At 46.4% G+C, this 13,000-nt stretch overlaps 1 protein-coding gene across 1 annotated transcript in view; it reads left to right on the plus strand.

Moving 5' to 3' along the window:
* The window catches only part of LOC138770411 (uncharacterized), a 62,028-nt gene that overhangs the window by 39,404 nt on the left and 9,624 nt on the right, over window positions 1–13,000 (plus strand). Inside the window, exons 7-8 of the mRNA XM_069949515.1 lie at window positions 3,304–3,552; window positions 7,644–7,880. Coding sequence (XP_069805616.1) covers window positions 3,304–3,552; window positions 7,644–7,880 — 486 coding nt within the window. The remainder of the gene's footprint in view (window positions 1–3,303; window positions 3,553–7,643; window positions 7,881–13,000) is intronic.

Consider the following 13,000-nt stretch of genomic DNA (forward strand, 5'->3'; position numbering starts at 1 on the left):
GAGTATGCTACATGCCTTATAAGTATTACTTCAAAGGGGTTATCCAGCGCTACAAAAACATGGCCACTTTCCCCCCTACTCTTGTCTCCAGTTCAGGTGTGGTTTGCAATTAAGCTCCATTTACTTCAATAGAACTGAGTTTTAAAACCCCACCCAACCTGGAGACAACAGTAGGGGGAAAGTGGCCATGTTTTTGGATAACCCCTTTAAGCCAGAAAAAATAGTTCGGTCTTCTCTTTTTTCTATATTGACTAGCACTATACAGAGCAGAGGATCGCAATAAAGAGCAGGGTCCCAACTTTGTGTTCTGGGACAGGACAGCCGCGGCCAGTGATTGGCTGAGTGGCCTCTCACTTCAGAGGAAACAAGCGAATAGTGCCAGCTCATCCTGGTGCTGGGGCTTGAGTCCTTTACTTTATCATTTATTGTATACAACCCCTTTTGATTATTTTCTTAATAAAAGCTCTCTATAAGTGTTGAGCAGACTTGAGAAAACCGTGAATCAAATGCAGAGTGTTCGGGGTCGGAAAAGTTGCCAAACCTGGACAGTTTTTCTTAGGTCCGCTGTATACATGCAGCCATATCTACCCATCAGGGCTGTATTAATACATTGGTGGGCCCAGTGCACAGCCCTCAAGAGTGCCCCCCCTTCCCTTTCGGCACATGGTATAATGTACTGAATTTGCCCCCACACTGTATCAAGAGCCCCAATACATACAGTAGTTACCTTATAACACTATTTCCGCCATACAGTGATTACATATTACATGAAAACTGCACTGAACAAAACAAAGATATCACCAATGATACCATTACATAACACCTCAACATCATGACTCCTTCACTACAAACCTATAACAGAGTGCAGTTACATCCAGTGACTCACCGGGGCGTCTTCTCCGATCAGAGTCTGTCACCTTTACTTTTTCTCTCCATCCAGCCTGGGCCACCTTGATGTCTTCTCCTGGCTGTGAATCTTCTCTCCAGAATCTGCCAGACAAATATTTTAGGCTCCAACACATACAGTAGTTAGGTCCCTTGTACCCCTATACAGTAGTTACACCCCTCTGTACCTCTATATAGTTACACCCCTCTGTACCTCTATATAGTTACACCCCTCTGTACCCCTATATAGTAGTTACACCCCTCCGTACCCCTATATAGTTACACCCCTCTGTGCCTCCATAGTTTTAAGGTGTCCCTATAGTATATAGACCCTTGTGTGGTCCTCCAGTTATATACAGCCCTCCTGTGCGCTCCCCCATTAGTATATAGACCCCCTGTGTGCTCCCCCAGTAGTATATAGCCCTCCTGTGCGCTTCCTAGTAGTATATAGCCCCCTGTGCGCTCCCCAGTAGTATATAGCCCCCTAGTGTGCTCCCCAGTAGTATATAGCCCCTCTGTGTGCTCCCCAGTAATATATATCCCCCCTGTGCGCTCCCCAGTAGTATATAGCCCCTCTGTGTGCTCCCCCAGAAGTATTCCCCATTGAGCAAATAGGTCCCCACCCCATTCTCTAGACTTTGCAGGTGTGAGAGCTCTCCCCAGTAGTATATAGCCCCCCTGTGCACTCTCCACAGTAGTATATAGCCCCTCTGTGCGCTCCCCCAGAGGTATATAGCCCCCTAAGCGCTCCCCCAATAGTATATAGACCCCCTGTGCTCTCCCCAATAGTATATAGCCCCCTTGCTGTGCACTCCCCCAATAGTATATAACCTCCTTGCTGTGCTCTCCTCCAATAGTATATAGCCCCCCTGTGCTCTCCACAATAGTAAATAGCCCCCCCTGTGCTCTCCCCCAATAGTATATAGCCCCCTTGCTGTGGTCTCCCCAATAGTATATAGCCCCCTTGCTGTGGTCTCCCCCAATAGTATATAGCCCCCTTGCTGTGCACTCCCCCAATAGTATATAGCGCCCCCGTGTGCTCTCCCCAATAGTATATAGACCCCCTGTGATCTCCCCAATAGTATATAGCCCCCCTGTGCTGTCCCCCAATAGTATATAGCCCCCTTGCTGTGCGCTCCCCAAATAGTATATAGACCCCCTGTGTGCTCCCCAGTAATATATAGACCCCCTGTGCACTCCCCAGTAGTATATAGCCCCCTGTGTGCTCCCCAGTAGTATATAGCCCCCTTGCTGTGCTCTCCCCCAATAGTTTATAGCCCCCTTGCTGTGCTCTCCCCCAATAGTATATAGCCCCCTTGCTGTGGTCTCCCCCAATAGTATATAGCCCCCTTGCTGTGCACTCCCCCAATAGTATATAGCGCCCCCCGTGTGCTCTCCCCAATAGTATATAGACCCCCTGTGATCTCCCCAATAGTATATAGCCCCCCTGTGCTCTCCCCCAATAGTATATAGCCCCCCTGTGCTCTCCCCAATAGTATATAGCCCCCTTGCTGTGCGCTCCCCAAATAGTATATAGACCCCCTGTGTGCTCCCCAGTAATATATAGACCCCCTGTGCGCTCCCCAGTAGTATATAGCCCCCTGTGTGCTCCCCAGTAGTATATAGCCCCCTTGCTGTGCTCTCCCCCAATAGTATATAGCCCCCTTGCTGTGCTCTCCCCCAATAGTATATAGCCCCCTTGCTGTGGTCTCCCCCAATAGTATATAGACCCCCTGTGATCTCCCCAATAGTATATATACCCCCTTGCTGTGCGCCCCCCCCCCCCTGCTCCCCCTCCCATATATAACATTAAAAAAACCAAACACTTAAACACAACTGAGTCCATGCGTTCCTCTTCTCTTCCCTCTTGTGGCCGCACTGTAGTGCCGGCGCTCCAGTGACGTTGGGCGCTGACACCAGAGGGACAGTGCGGCCTCTTGTGACTGAGAGGGAGGGAGCCAATGGCTCTGTCAGTACCGCTGCTGAGAGGGGGGCCTTTAACCAGTGGGCCTGATGCACGTGCACCATGTGCCCTCTGGTTAAAGCGGCCCTGATACCCATTGAGGCTGGGTTCACACTACGTATATTTCAGTCAGTATTGTGGTCCTCATATTGCAACCAAAACCAGGAGTGGAATAAAAAAAACACAGAAAGGATCTGTTCACACAATGGTGAAACTGAGTGGATGGCCGTCATATAACAGTAAATAACGGCCATTATTTCGATATAACAGCCGTTGTTTTAAAATAACAGCAAATATTTGCCATTAAATGACGGCCATCCACTCAATTTCAACATTGTGTGAACCACAATACTGACTGAAATATACGTAGTGTGAACCCAGCTGATACTGTATTACTTTCTGGTTATTACTGTCTATTCGCCACCGTCTCCTCTGACCAATGTGATGTTTTGCAGGAGCTGCCGCCCCCATCAGGGTGACCTTCTATCCAGACTGGAGGAAGATCTTCATAGGAGACAATATAAGAATGATGTGTGATGGATACTGCTATAAATCATATTACTGGTATAAAGATGATACATTATTGATGGAAACTAATCAGAACTTTATTGATATCCGGTCCGCTCAGAGAAATGAGAGTGGAACGTACTGGTGTAGAACCAGCTCTGGTCTAAGTCCTGGGGTCAGGCTGGATGTCAGTGATGGTGAGTTTCCCAGTACATTTGTCTTACACCATAGTAATACAATGTATGAGCTTCTGCAGAGAAGAAAAAAGGGAAATGTTTATGTACATGTGTATGCAATAACGCTGGCAGAAAAACATCTGTTATCCAGTGAAATGCTACATTACAGGGAAAGTAACAGCAGGTTAGAAGCATCCATCCTGCTGATATGTCCCTATAGCGCACAGCGTCATTTTCCTACCCTGATCCTCAGAGTTCCCAAAACAGACCTATTATAATCCACTACTGCTGCCACCCTTACTGCCATGAATCTACCCCAGCTGGCCTGCTATCCAAATGAATATTGGGGCGATGCTCTGCAGTGACGTCATTACCTCTAATGTAGAACATTAATACATTTTTTTTTACTTTTTTTTAATTCTTTTTTTGGGATGTTTTTTGCATTTATTGTACTGTGTGTGAACCTAGCCTATCATCTATAGGCTATACAATAGTTCAAAGGAACAGCACCGGCTAGGAATATGTGGAATTTTAGAGTGGAGTGCTTGCCTCACCGGATAGGACCCCTCCGTACGGACACAAATCCAAAAATTCAACAGGAGACAGCACCTCTTAGTGAAAAAACGTGATGTCTTTATTCACATCCTACTCCCGCAACGTTTCGGCTGGTTCTCAGCCTTTCTCAAACGCTTGAGAAAGGCTGAGAACCAGCCGAAACGTTGCGGGAGTAGGATGTGAATAAAGACATCACGTTTTTTCACTAAGAGGTGCTGTCTCCTGTTGAATTTTTGGATATCATCTATAGGCAACTACTCACCAGAATAAGACAGTAGAAGCTGGCTGCTGCCCAGCAGACGGGTGGCACTTTTTATGGTAAGCGCATTAGGATTTGCTTACAGATAAAGAGCATTGCTTCCCTGTGTCCACCACAATAATGAACTGTGTGGGCATCCTGAGGACAGGTGACCAAAGCTCAAGGGGCTGGTAAAATCATTAAAACTGCCCCCTTGTGTATATCCCTAGACTGTACACATGTGTACAGCCTTATGGTTGGGAAAGCTAAAGCCATAATAACTCTAATAACTGGGATGCATCCATCCCCAGGCAAATATCCAGGCTTCTAATGGGCCTCTTTGCCTGTCAATCATCCTTGCACTGTGCGCTGACAAGCTGAGAGCTGTGACTAGTTATAGGCTGGCTCCGCCCAGATGACTAGTTTCCTCCTCTCCCTCTGCAGCGTACACCAGACTAAAACCATGTTCTCCTACATACAGTACCGCCTAGTAGGATGGTGCACCCAGTACGGTAAGAGAATGCTTTAGCAGCTCTATTAGGAGCCGCTTATAGCATTATATGTGTTATACTACTGATTGGTTCCCTTTAAAGTATGTTTGTAAACATGTAAATATATTATAAGGAAAAGTTCACAACTTTATCATGTAATTCCCACCACTTTAGCCTCTCTGTGAGCTGTCAGTGAATTATCTAGAGGCTGAAAACATACACAGACCTAATACTTCTTATAGAAAATGTTACTACAATCTATCAGTACAGAAGAGACATTTGTGGTTTTGATGTATTAATAGAGGATACACTGGTTTCAGTTATAACAAACCCTCAGATATCTGAAGTATCTGTGTACAATGGATTTCATGCTCACTGGCAGCTCACGGAGATCTTAAAAATGAGACAATAACTGGTCATTGTCATGTCTAGCAATGTCCCTTTATTATATAGCCTATGTGATCACTTAAAGGGGAACTATCAGCATGTTAAAGGAATCTAACCTGCTGATAGCTCCCTAGTGGGCACGAGGAGCTGAGAATAAAGGTATGTCTCTTACCTTCATCCTCGGCGCCATTCCAGGGCAGTTTATTCTGAAATACTCTGCCCGATACCTTCATCCTCAGTGCCCGTGCCCACTAGGGAGCCATTAGCAGGTTAGATTTGTCTAACCTGCCGATAGTCCACCTTTAATTTACTTCTTATGAGTGCGTTCACAAGTACAAGATCCGCAGCAGATTTGATGGTGCAGATTAGATGCTGTGTTCAGTTATTTAGACGAAATCTGCTGTAAATCTGCTGCAGATCCGCACCATCAAATCAGCTGTGATATGGTATGTGTGAAGCTACCCCATTCACGAAAAATAGCTTTAATGTCTTGGCCACTAGGTGTCTCACTTCTCTGCAATCTGCTATTTACTGCCTGTTGTTAGGGGAATTCTGTCTCTAGAAGCACACACAAAAGCAAGACAGGAAGTGGGGCAGGGCTTAGTGTGTACTTTGTGCAGGGAAAGAGGAGAGAGAAAGTCACGGAACCTGCAAGTTATGTCTTTTCTCCAGATCATCTACACTGTCCATGAAAGGTAAGTTAAGGCCTCCCAGTGCTGCATTATATTCTCCCGCTCACTTTATAAGTTTAGCAGCCGCTCAGTGTGTAGTGTAACCTCTTCCATGCTTTGTAGCTGCTGTTTATTTCTTTGCTGCTCACATACTGCAAAGCCAGTACATCAGTAACCCCTTCCCCCCTACATGCCATCTGTAGTACTGGACAATCAACTAGTACAGGAAGTAATTCTGTGTGCACTACTGGCAAACAACCCAGCTCTGGTCCCATCACCTGGAATGACTGGAATAAGAAATATCTGTGCATCATGCAGAGGACTCTCTGTGGCTCCATAACAGCAGCAACATTACAGACACCACCTTATCACGTGTCTTAAGGGTTAATGTAACTAAAACAGACAAGTCTTCAACAAGACTGAGATCGCCCCCCCCCCCCCCCCCCGGGACGTTGTCCCAGAGGAGCGATCCCTGTGTCTTCACCCGGCGGGGTCTGCGCCGTAATGCCGCTGATCCCGGCTCGGCAAAGATCTCAATGAGAGATCTGTGTACTTATACTAGAATTCCCCACGGGGAATAACCCTAACCCCAGGGGGAATAACCCTAACCCCAGAGGAGAATAACCCTAACCCCAGGGGGGAATAACCCTAACCCCAGGGGGGAATAACCCTAACCCCAGGGGGGAATAACCCTAACCCCAGGGGGGAATAACCCTAACTCCAGGGGGAATAACCCTAACCCCAGGGGGGGAATAGCCCTAACCCCAGGGGGGGAATAGCCCTAACCCCAGGGGGGGAATAACCCTAACCCCAGGGGGGGAAATAACACTAACCCCATAGGGGGAATAACCCTAACCCCAAGGGGGAATAACCCTAACCCCAGGGGGACTTCTAGTATAAGTGTAAAAGAAAAAGAAAAAGCCCCCTCCCCTAATAAAAGTGTGAATCACCCCCCTTTTCCCATGTCATAGATAAAAATAAATAAATAAATAAACATGTTTGCTATCGCCGCGTGCGTAATCGCCTGAACTATTAATTAATCACATTCCTGATCTCGCACGGTAAGCGGTGTAAGCGCAAAAGATCCCAAAGTTCACAATTGCGCATTTTTGGTCGCATCAAATCCAAAAAAATTGTAATAAAAAGCGATCAAAAAGTTGCATATCCGCAATCAAGGTACCGATAGAAAGAACACATCATGGCGCAAAAAATGACACCTGACACAGCCCCATAGACCAAAGGATAAAAGCGCTATAACCCTGGGAATGGAGCGATTTTAAGGAACATATATTTGTTAACAATGGTTTGAATTTTTTACCGGCCATCAGATACAATATAAGTTATACATGTTATATATCATTGTAATCGTAACGACTTGAGGAACATATATAACAAGTCAGTTTTACCCCAGGGCGAACAGCGTAAAAAAAATACCCTCCAAATAAAAGAAATGTGGGGGTTTTTTTCAATTTCACCACACATAGAATTTTTTTTCTGGTTTCGCAGTGTACTTTATGCAAAAATTCAGCCTGTCATTGCAAAGTACAATTAGTGACGCAAAAAATAAGGGCTCATGCGGGTTTCTAGGTGAAAAAATGCAAAAATTGAAATTGGCCTGATCCTCTAAGGGTTAAGTGTGTGTGATGTACAATGTATGATAACATATCAGTAATAGCTCCATCCCATCCTGTATATTGTGGAGTAACAAGAGATGACGTCCTGTGACCTTCCAGTTACCGTCTGCCATTATTACCTTACATTGTATTTCAGGCCCGGTCATCCTGCAGGCTCCTCTCCATGTATCTGGGGTCCTACGTCTGAGATGTCGCAGTGGGCCTGAGTATTCTGTAGACTGGACAAGATTCTATAAAGGAGACAAACTTCTACAGGACTCAGAAGATGTATTATACCTCACACAAGCACAGGTGGCCGGCAGATACAGATGTGAGAAAAGACTATACAGGGATCCCGTATCTTATACTGATTCTGTGTCTGTTCCCATCAGAGGTAAATATATATATATATATGTACAGTGGTGCCTTGGATTACGAGTATAATACCCTCAGGGGCCATACTCGTAATCCAGTATGGTGAGTTCAGGCACATTATAGCAGCAGTGTGTATAGCTGAGTGTAAGTGCAGGCACATTATAGCAGCAGTGTATATAGCTGAGTGTAAGTGCAGGCATATTATAGCAGCAGTGTGTATAGCTGAATGTAGGCATATTATAGCAGCAGTGTGTATAGCTGAGTGTGAGTGCAGGTACATTATAGCAGCAGTGTGTATAGCTGAGTGTAATTGCAGGCACATTATAGCAGCAGTGTGTATAGCTAAGTGTGAGTGCAGGCACATTATAGCAGCAGTGTGTATAGCTGAGTGTAAGTGCAGGCATATTATAGCAGCAGTGTGTACAGCTGAGTGTAGGCATATTATAGCAGCAGTGTGTATAGCTGAGTGTGAGTGCAGGCACATTATAGCAGCAGTGTGTATAGCTAAGTGTGAGTGCAGGCATATCAAAGCAGGAATGGAGAGGATGGGAAACACAAGGGCTGACAGAGACTGCAGGAAGTATGGAGCAATGAGAAGGACTGATGTGGGCACAGAAATGCAGCACTCTCTGTCCGGGGAGAGAGGGGTTACAGCTATGGAGAGATTACCTCCGCAGTCCTGTCCCCTGATGTAAGCCCCAGCCTAAAGTGGATCTGCTATGATTTGGAAGTTGAGGGAGACTTCCTGGGTCAGAGTACAGGGCTGTTGACCACGCTGAGCACGCCATGCCCCTCCCCCACTCCGCCTCCCATGCAGTACACGGAGCTCTTAAACCAAAGCAATGCTCTTAAACCAAGTTACAATTTTGAAAAACTGTAAGCTCTTCTTGCAAAACGCTCTTAAACACAGTTACTCTTAAACCGAGGTACCACTGTACTGTGTTTCCCCGAAAATAAGACATCCTCCTAAAATAGGGCTCCCAAGCTAGCCTACCAACTAGCCTAAAATAAGGCCCCCCCCCCCCCCCCAAAGAAAATAAAGCACCCCCACCCTAAACTAAGGCACTCCCTGAAAGTAAGGCCGCTAATCCCGGTATAGATCAGCAAACTGTGTGGCATAGAGGGTGCAGCAGCTATAAGTGTGGCAACAATGTAGTGAAGCAGAATAAAGTGCTAAACACTCACACAAAGCAGTTCCACAATAAGTCTTTAATTTAAATCTTCATAGTGAGCGGGGAAGTAGGAGAACCGGAAGAAGGAAGAAGTACCGAAACAATCGTTGTTAGTGGAACGCACCTGCACTGTTCTCCTACTAGCCCGCTCACTATGAAGATTTGAAATAAAGACTTATAGTGGAAATGCTTTGGGTGAGTGCTCGGCGCTTTTTTCTACTTTGCTATTGTGGTGTCCTACCACGGGTGTTGCTATTGGTTACACCCTTCGTAAAAGCCTGTACTTTTTAAGTGTAAGTGGTGATGTAGAAGTGCCAGAGTTTCGCCACAAGATGTCGTCATTGCAAGTGTGTACGCTTAGTTACTGCACAGCTGTAGTACTCAAAGGGTCATTGTTTGTTTGTGAGTCACATGGATCTGTACATGCGCTGTAGGAAGGAAGTCACATGGGTGGACGAAGTGTAGGGTCTTTTGCCGTTAGACTCTGTAGAGGTAGGACACAAGCCAGAACGCTCTCTACAGTGGTCCAGTTGGGCCCTGGCTCCTGTCAGGTCCCCAGTCTAAGTTGTGGTCTAGACGCAGAACACATGTACCTAGAGACAGTTTCTTCTCAAGTAACTCCACTCAACACGATGCAGTGTTAAGCCTTCACTAGAGAGGACAAGTCAGGGACCATCCTAAGCCGCGCCATGGACAAGGAGAGACACAGTGCAGGACAGTATGCATAGAAAAGTAAAGGAACTGATCCGGATAGAGCAAAGTTACTAGAAGCCTATGAACTCTATCTCGCAGTGCGGGTGTAAGCAGGGAACCCCCAGCATTCCGCTCATTCCAGGTAACAAAGTCTGGGGCTTATGTCCCCCTCTAGGACGGGTCACTCAACACTGGTGGGCAATAGGTGGTGCAAAGACCAAAGAGTCACAGGCACAAGTATTCTCTCTCTTCTCAAGTATTCTTCTATTTCTACCTCCGAACTTCCGGCAGAGCACAGTACTACATTGGGTTGGGACTCTCTTGACATCCTCCTCTCTACTCCTCCGATCTTCTCTTCTACTTCTCATCAGGCAACTCAGTCAGCACGACTGTACCACTTCTTCTACTCTCGATACAGATCTGGATCCTAAAGTATTAAGTATCTTATCAAGTGTAAAGTATTGTATCAAGGTAAAACCACCTCAAGTATCTTCAGAGTAAACAAGATTATATTTATGCTAAAGAGACTCTGTGATTCCTCATCAAGCACTGACACAGCACACACACCTTCCTTGGGTGATCTCCCCTTTCTGTGGGTGGCAGTCCCAATAGTCCGGGTGGATCACTACTCCACTCCGGACCACCGTGATAAGTGTCCAAGGGACCCTGCAACAGCCTGGCAGGACACTGACCACAGGGGAACAAGGTATAACCGGCCAGTTAAAATAAAAGCAGGGGTGCCACCATCCATTAAAATAAAAGCATGTGTGCCCAACCGGCACTGGTGTCACGACAGATTACCATCACTGGGCACGGCTGTATCTCGGCCAACCACCATAGATCTGGCGTCACACCAAACCATCTGGCAAGTGACTGTCCGTACATCTCCACCGGAGGTGAGCACCACACTATTATAATACTGTGTACTGTAAGGCTATGTTCACACTACGTAAGTGCCGCGGAAATCAGGGCCATTGTTACAACGTCCGTGATTTCAGCGGCACTTACGTAGTGCTGCAGCCTGAGGGAATCTCGGCCACAGTGTATACACTTGGTATACACTCCGGCCGGGATCCCATGCGGCGCCGTAGAAAACTGACATGTCAGTTTTCTGTGTGCGCAGTTCAGTGAATAGCGGCCGCAGAAAACCCTGTCAGTTCACACAACCGTTGCCTCCGGCCGCTTGCTCTATTGTGTGCTGTGGGGAGTTCTGATGTGGCCACGCACGGATGCGCCTGCATCAGAACTCCGCGGGCCGAAAGATCATCCAGCCGTACTGCAGTACGGCCGGGATGATCTTTTCAGAGACTGGCCATTCCATGACCCGGCGGGGTCAAGGAACGGCTGGTCTCTTACGCCATGTGAACATGGCCTAATATTGTATAAAATACTGTAATATATACTGTATACTACACCCTTGTGTTACATGTATGATGGTATCTCTCTGGTAATGACATGCTGTGTTGCTCTCATAGAGAATGACGGACACAGACACGGACACATCTCATACTTACACCTGACAGTCTCTGTGGCTCTGCTGATCATCCTCATAGTGTCAGCTATTCTGATCTTCAGACTCCGGCATCAGATAACCAGGTTATTCCCTAAAAGAAACCGAACCAGAGATCCTCAGCCAGGTGCCCAGGTTTACTTTCATGTTATTATGTCCTTTAATATTATAAAACTAAATGGGATTAGAAAAAGGTTTCATAAAAAAGCTTAGAGAACATGTACGCTCTTCTTCTTCTGACTTCTATATATAGTGCGCCCTCTGCTGGACACTCTATGGATTCAATTGATGTGTATGTAAAAATGTAATGTACAGTATGTTTTTGATTGAATACATTTATGGAATACTTTGAGGAGCAAGTGTTCTTGCTCCCAAAAGTATTCCATAAATGTATTAAATCAATACATTTGGAGGGCAAAGAACAGGGAGATGGAGAGAGGTGTCTGTGCATCTAACTACCTCCCCGCTCCCTTCCTGCTCAGTGCTGGGCACATACTGTATACACAGTACTACTCTTCCAATCATCTGCTCATAGTATGAGCAGATGATGGGGGAGTACTACCAGGGCCATCACCAAACAGTCCATATGTAATATGCTGGGGGCCAGATACTGGGATCTGTTGTATGCTGGGGGCCTGATACTGGGGTCTGTTATATGCTGGGGGCCAGATACTGGGATCTGTTGTATGCTGGGGGCCTGATACTGGGGTCTGTTATATGCTGGGGGCCTGATACTGGGGTCTGTTGTATGCTGGAGGCCTGATAATGGGGTCTGTTGTATGCTGGGGGCCTGATACTGGGGTCTGTTATATGCTGGGGGCCTGATACTGGGGTCTGTTGTATGCTGGGGGCCTGATACTGGGGTCTGTTATATGCTGGGGGCCTGATACTGGGGTCTGTTATATGCTGGGGGCCTGCTACTGGAGTCTGTAATATGCTGGGGGCTTGATACTGGGGTCTGTTATATGCTGGGGGCCTGATACTGGGGTCTGTAATATGCTGGGTGAATGATACTGGGGAGTATAATATGCTGGGGGCCTGATACTGGCGTCTGGAATATTCTGGGGGCTTGATACTGGGGTGTGTAATATGCTGGGGCCTGATACTGAGGCCTGTAATATGCTGGGGCTGATACTGGGGTATATAATGTGCTGGGGGTCTGTAATATGCATATCCTTACAATAAGAATGAAGGGAAAATTCCGACCAGCCGAACCCTGCAAACCACACCCACATAGGCCACACCCCACCACCACAGCTACACCCCTCCATGTCAAAGACATGTCGGGATAATATTTAATGATGGGAACACCCTACAGCTAAAGATTAGTTCTAAAGGCCCCTGAAGAACCTCCTCATGTACATTATACACAGAGCAGACTCCATTAATACTTCAGGTGTTTGTGCTGCCTCTTAAAGTGTCACTGTCGTGAATTTTTTTTGCAGAAATCAATAGTCCAGGCGATTTTAAGAAACTTTGTAATTAGGTTTATTAGCCCAAAAATGCATTTTTATCATGAAAAAGCAGTTTGAAGCTCTCCCCCCTGTCTTCATTGTTCTCCTATGGAGAGAGCTAAAGAAAAGACCAAAACAGGACAACAAAGAGTTAATGACCTGTCTGAGCTCAGATTACAGCTGTCACCCAGCTCTGTGCCTGTAATCCTCTGTTAGGCTACGTTCACATCAGCGTTTGACCATCCGGCACCATTCCGTCTACCTTTTCCGTTTTGGAGTAAGCAAACCGGAGACTGTCAGATCCGTTAAA

The sequence above is a fragment of the Dendropsophus ebraccatus genome, chromosome 13 (genome assembly GCF_027789765.1).
Source record: "Dendropsophus ebraccatus isolate aDenEbr1 chromosome 13, aDenEbr1.pat, whole genome shotgun sequence".
Taxonomy (NCBI): Eukaryota; Metazoa; Chordata; class Amphibia; order Anura; family Hylidae; genus Dendropsophus; species Dendropsophus ebraccatus.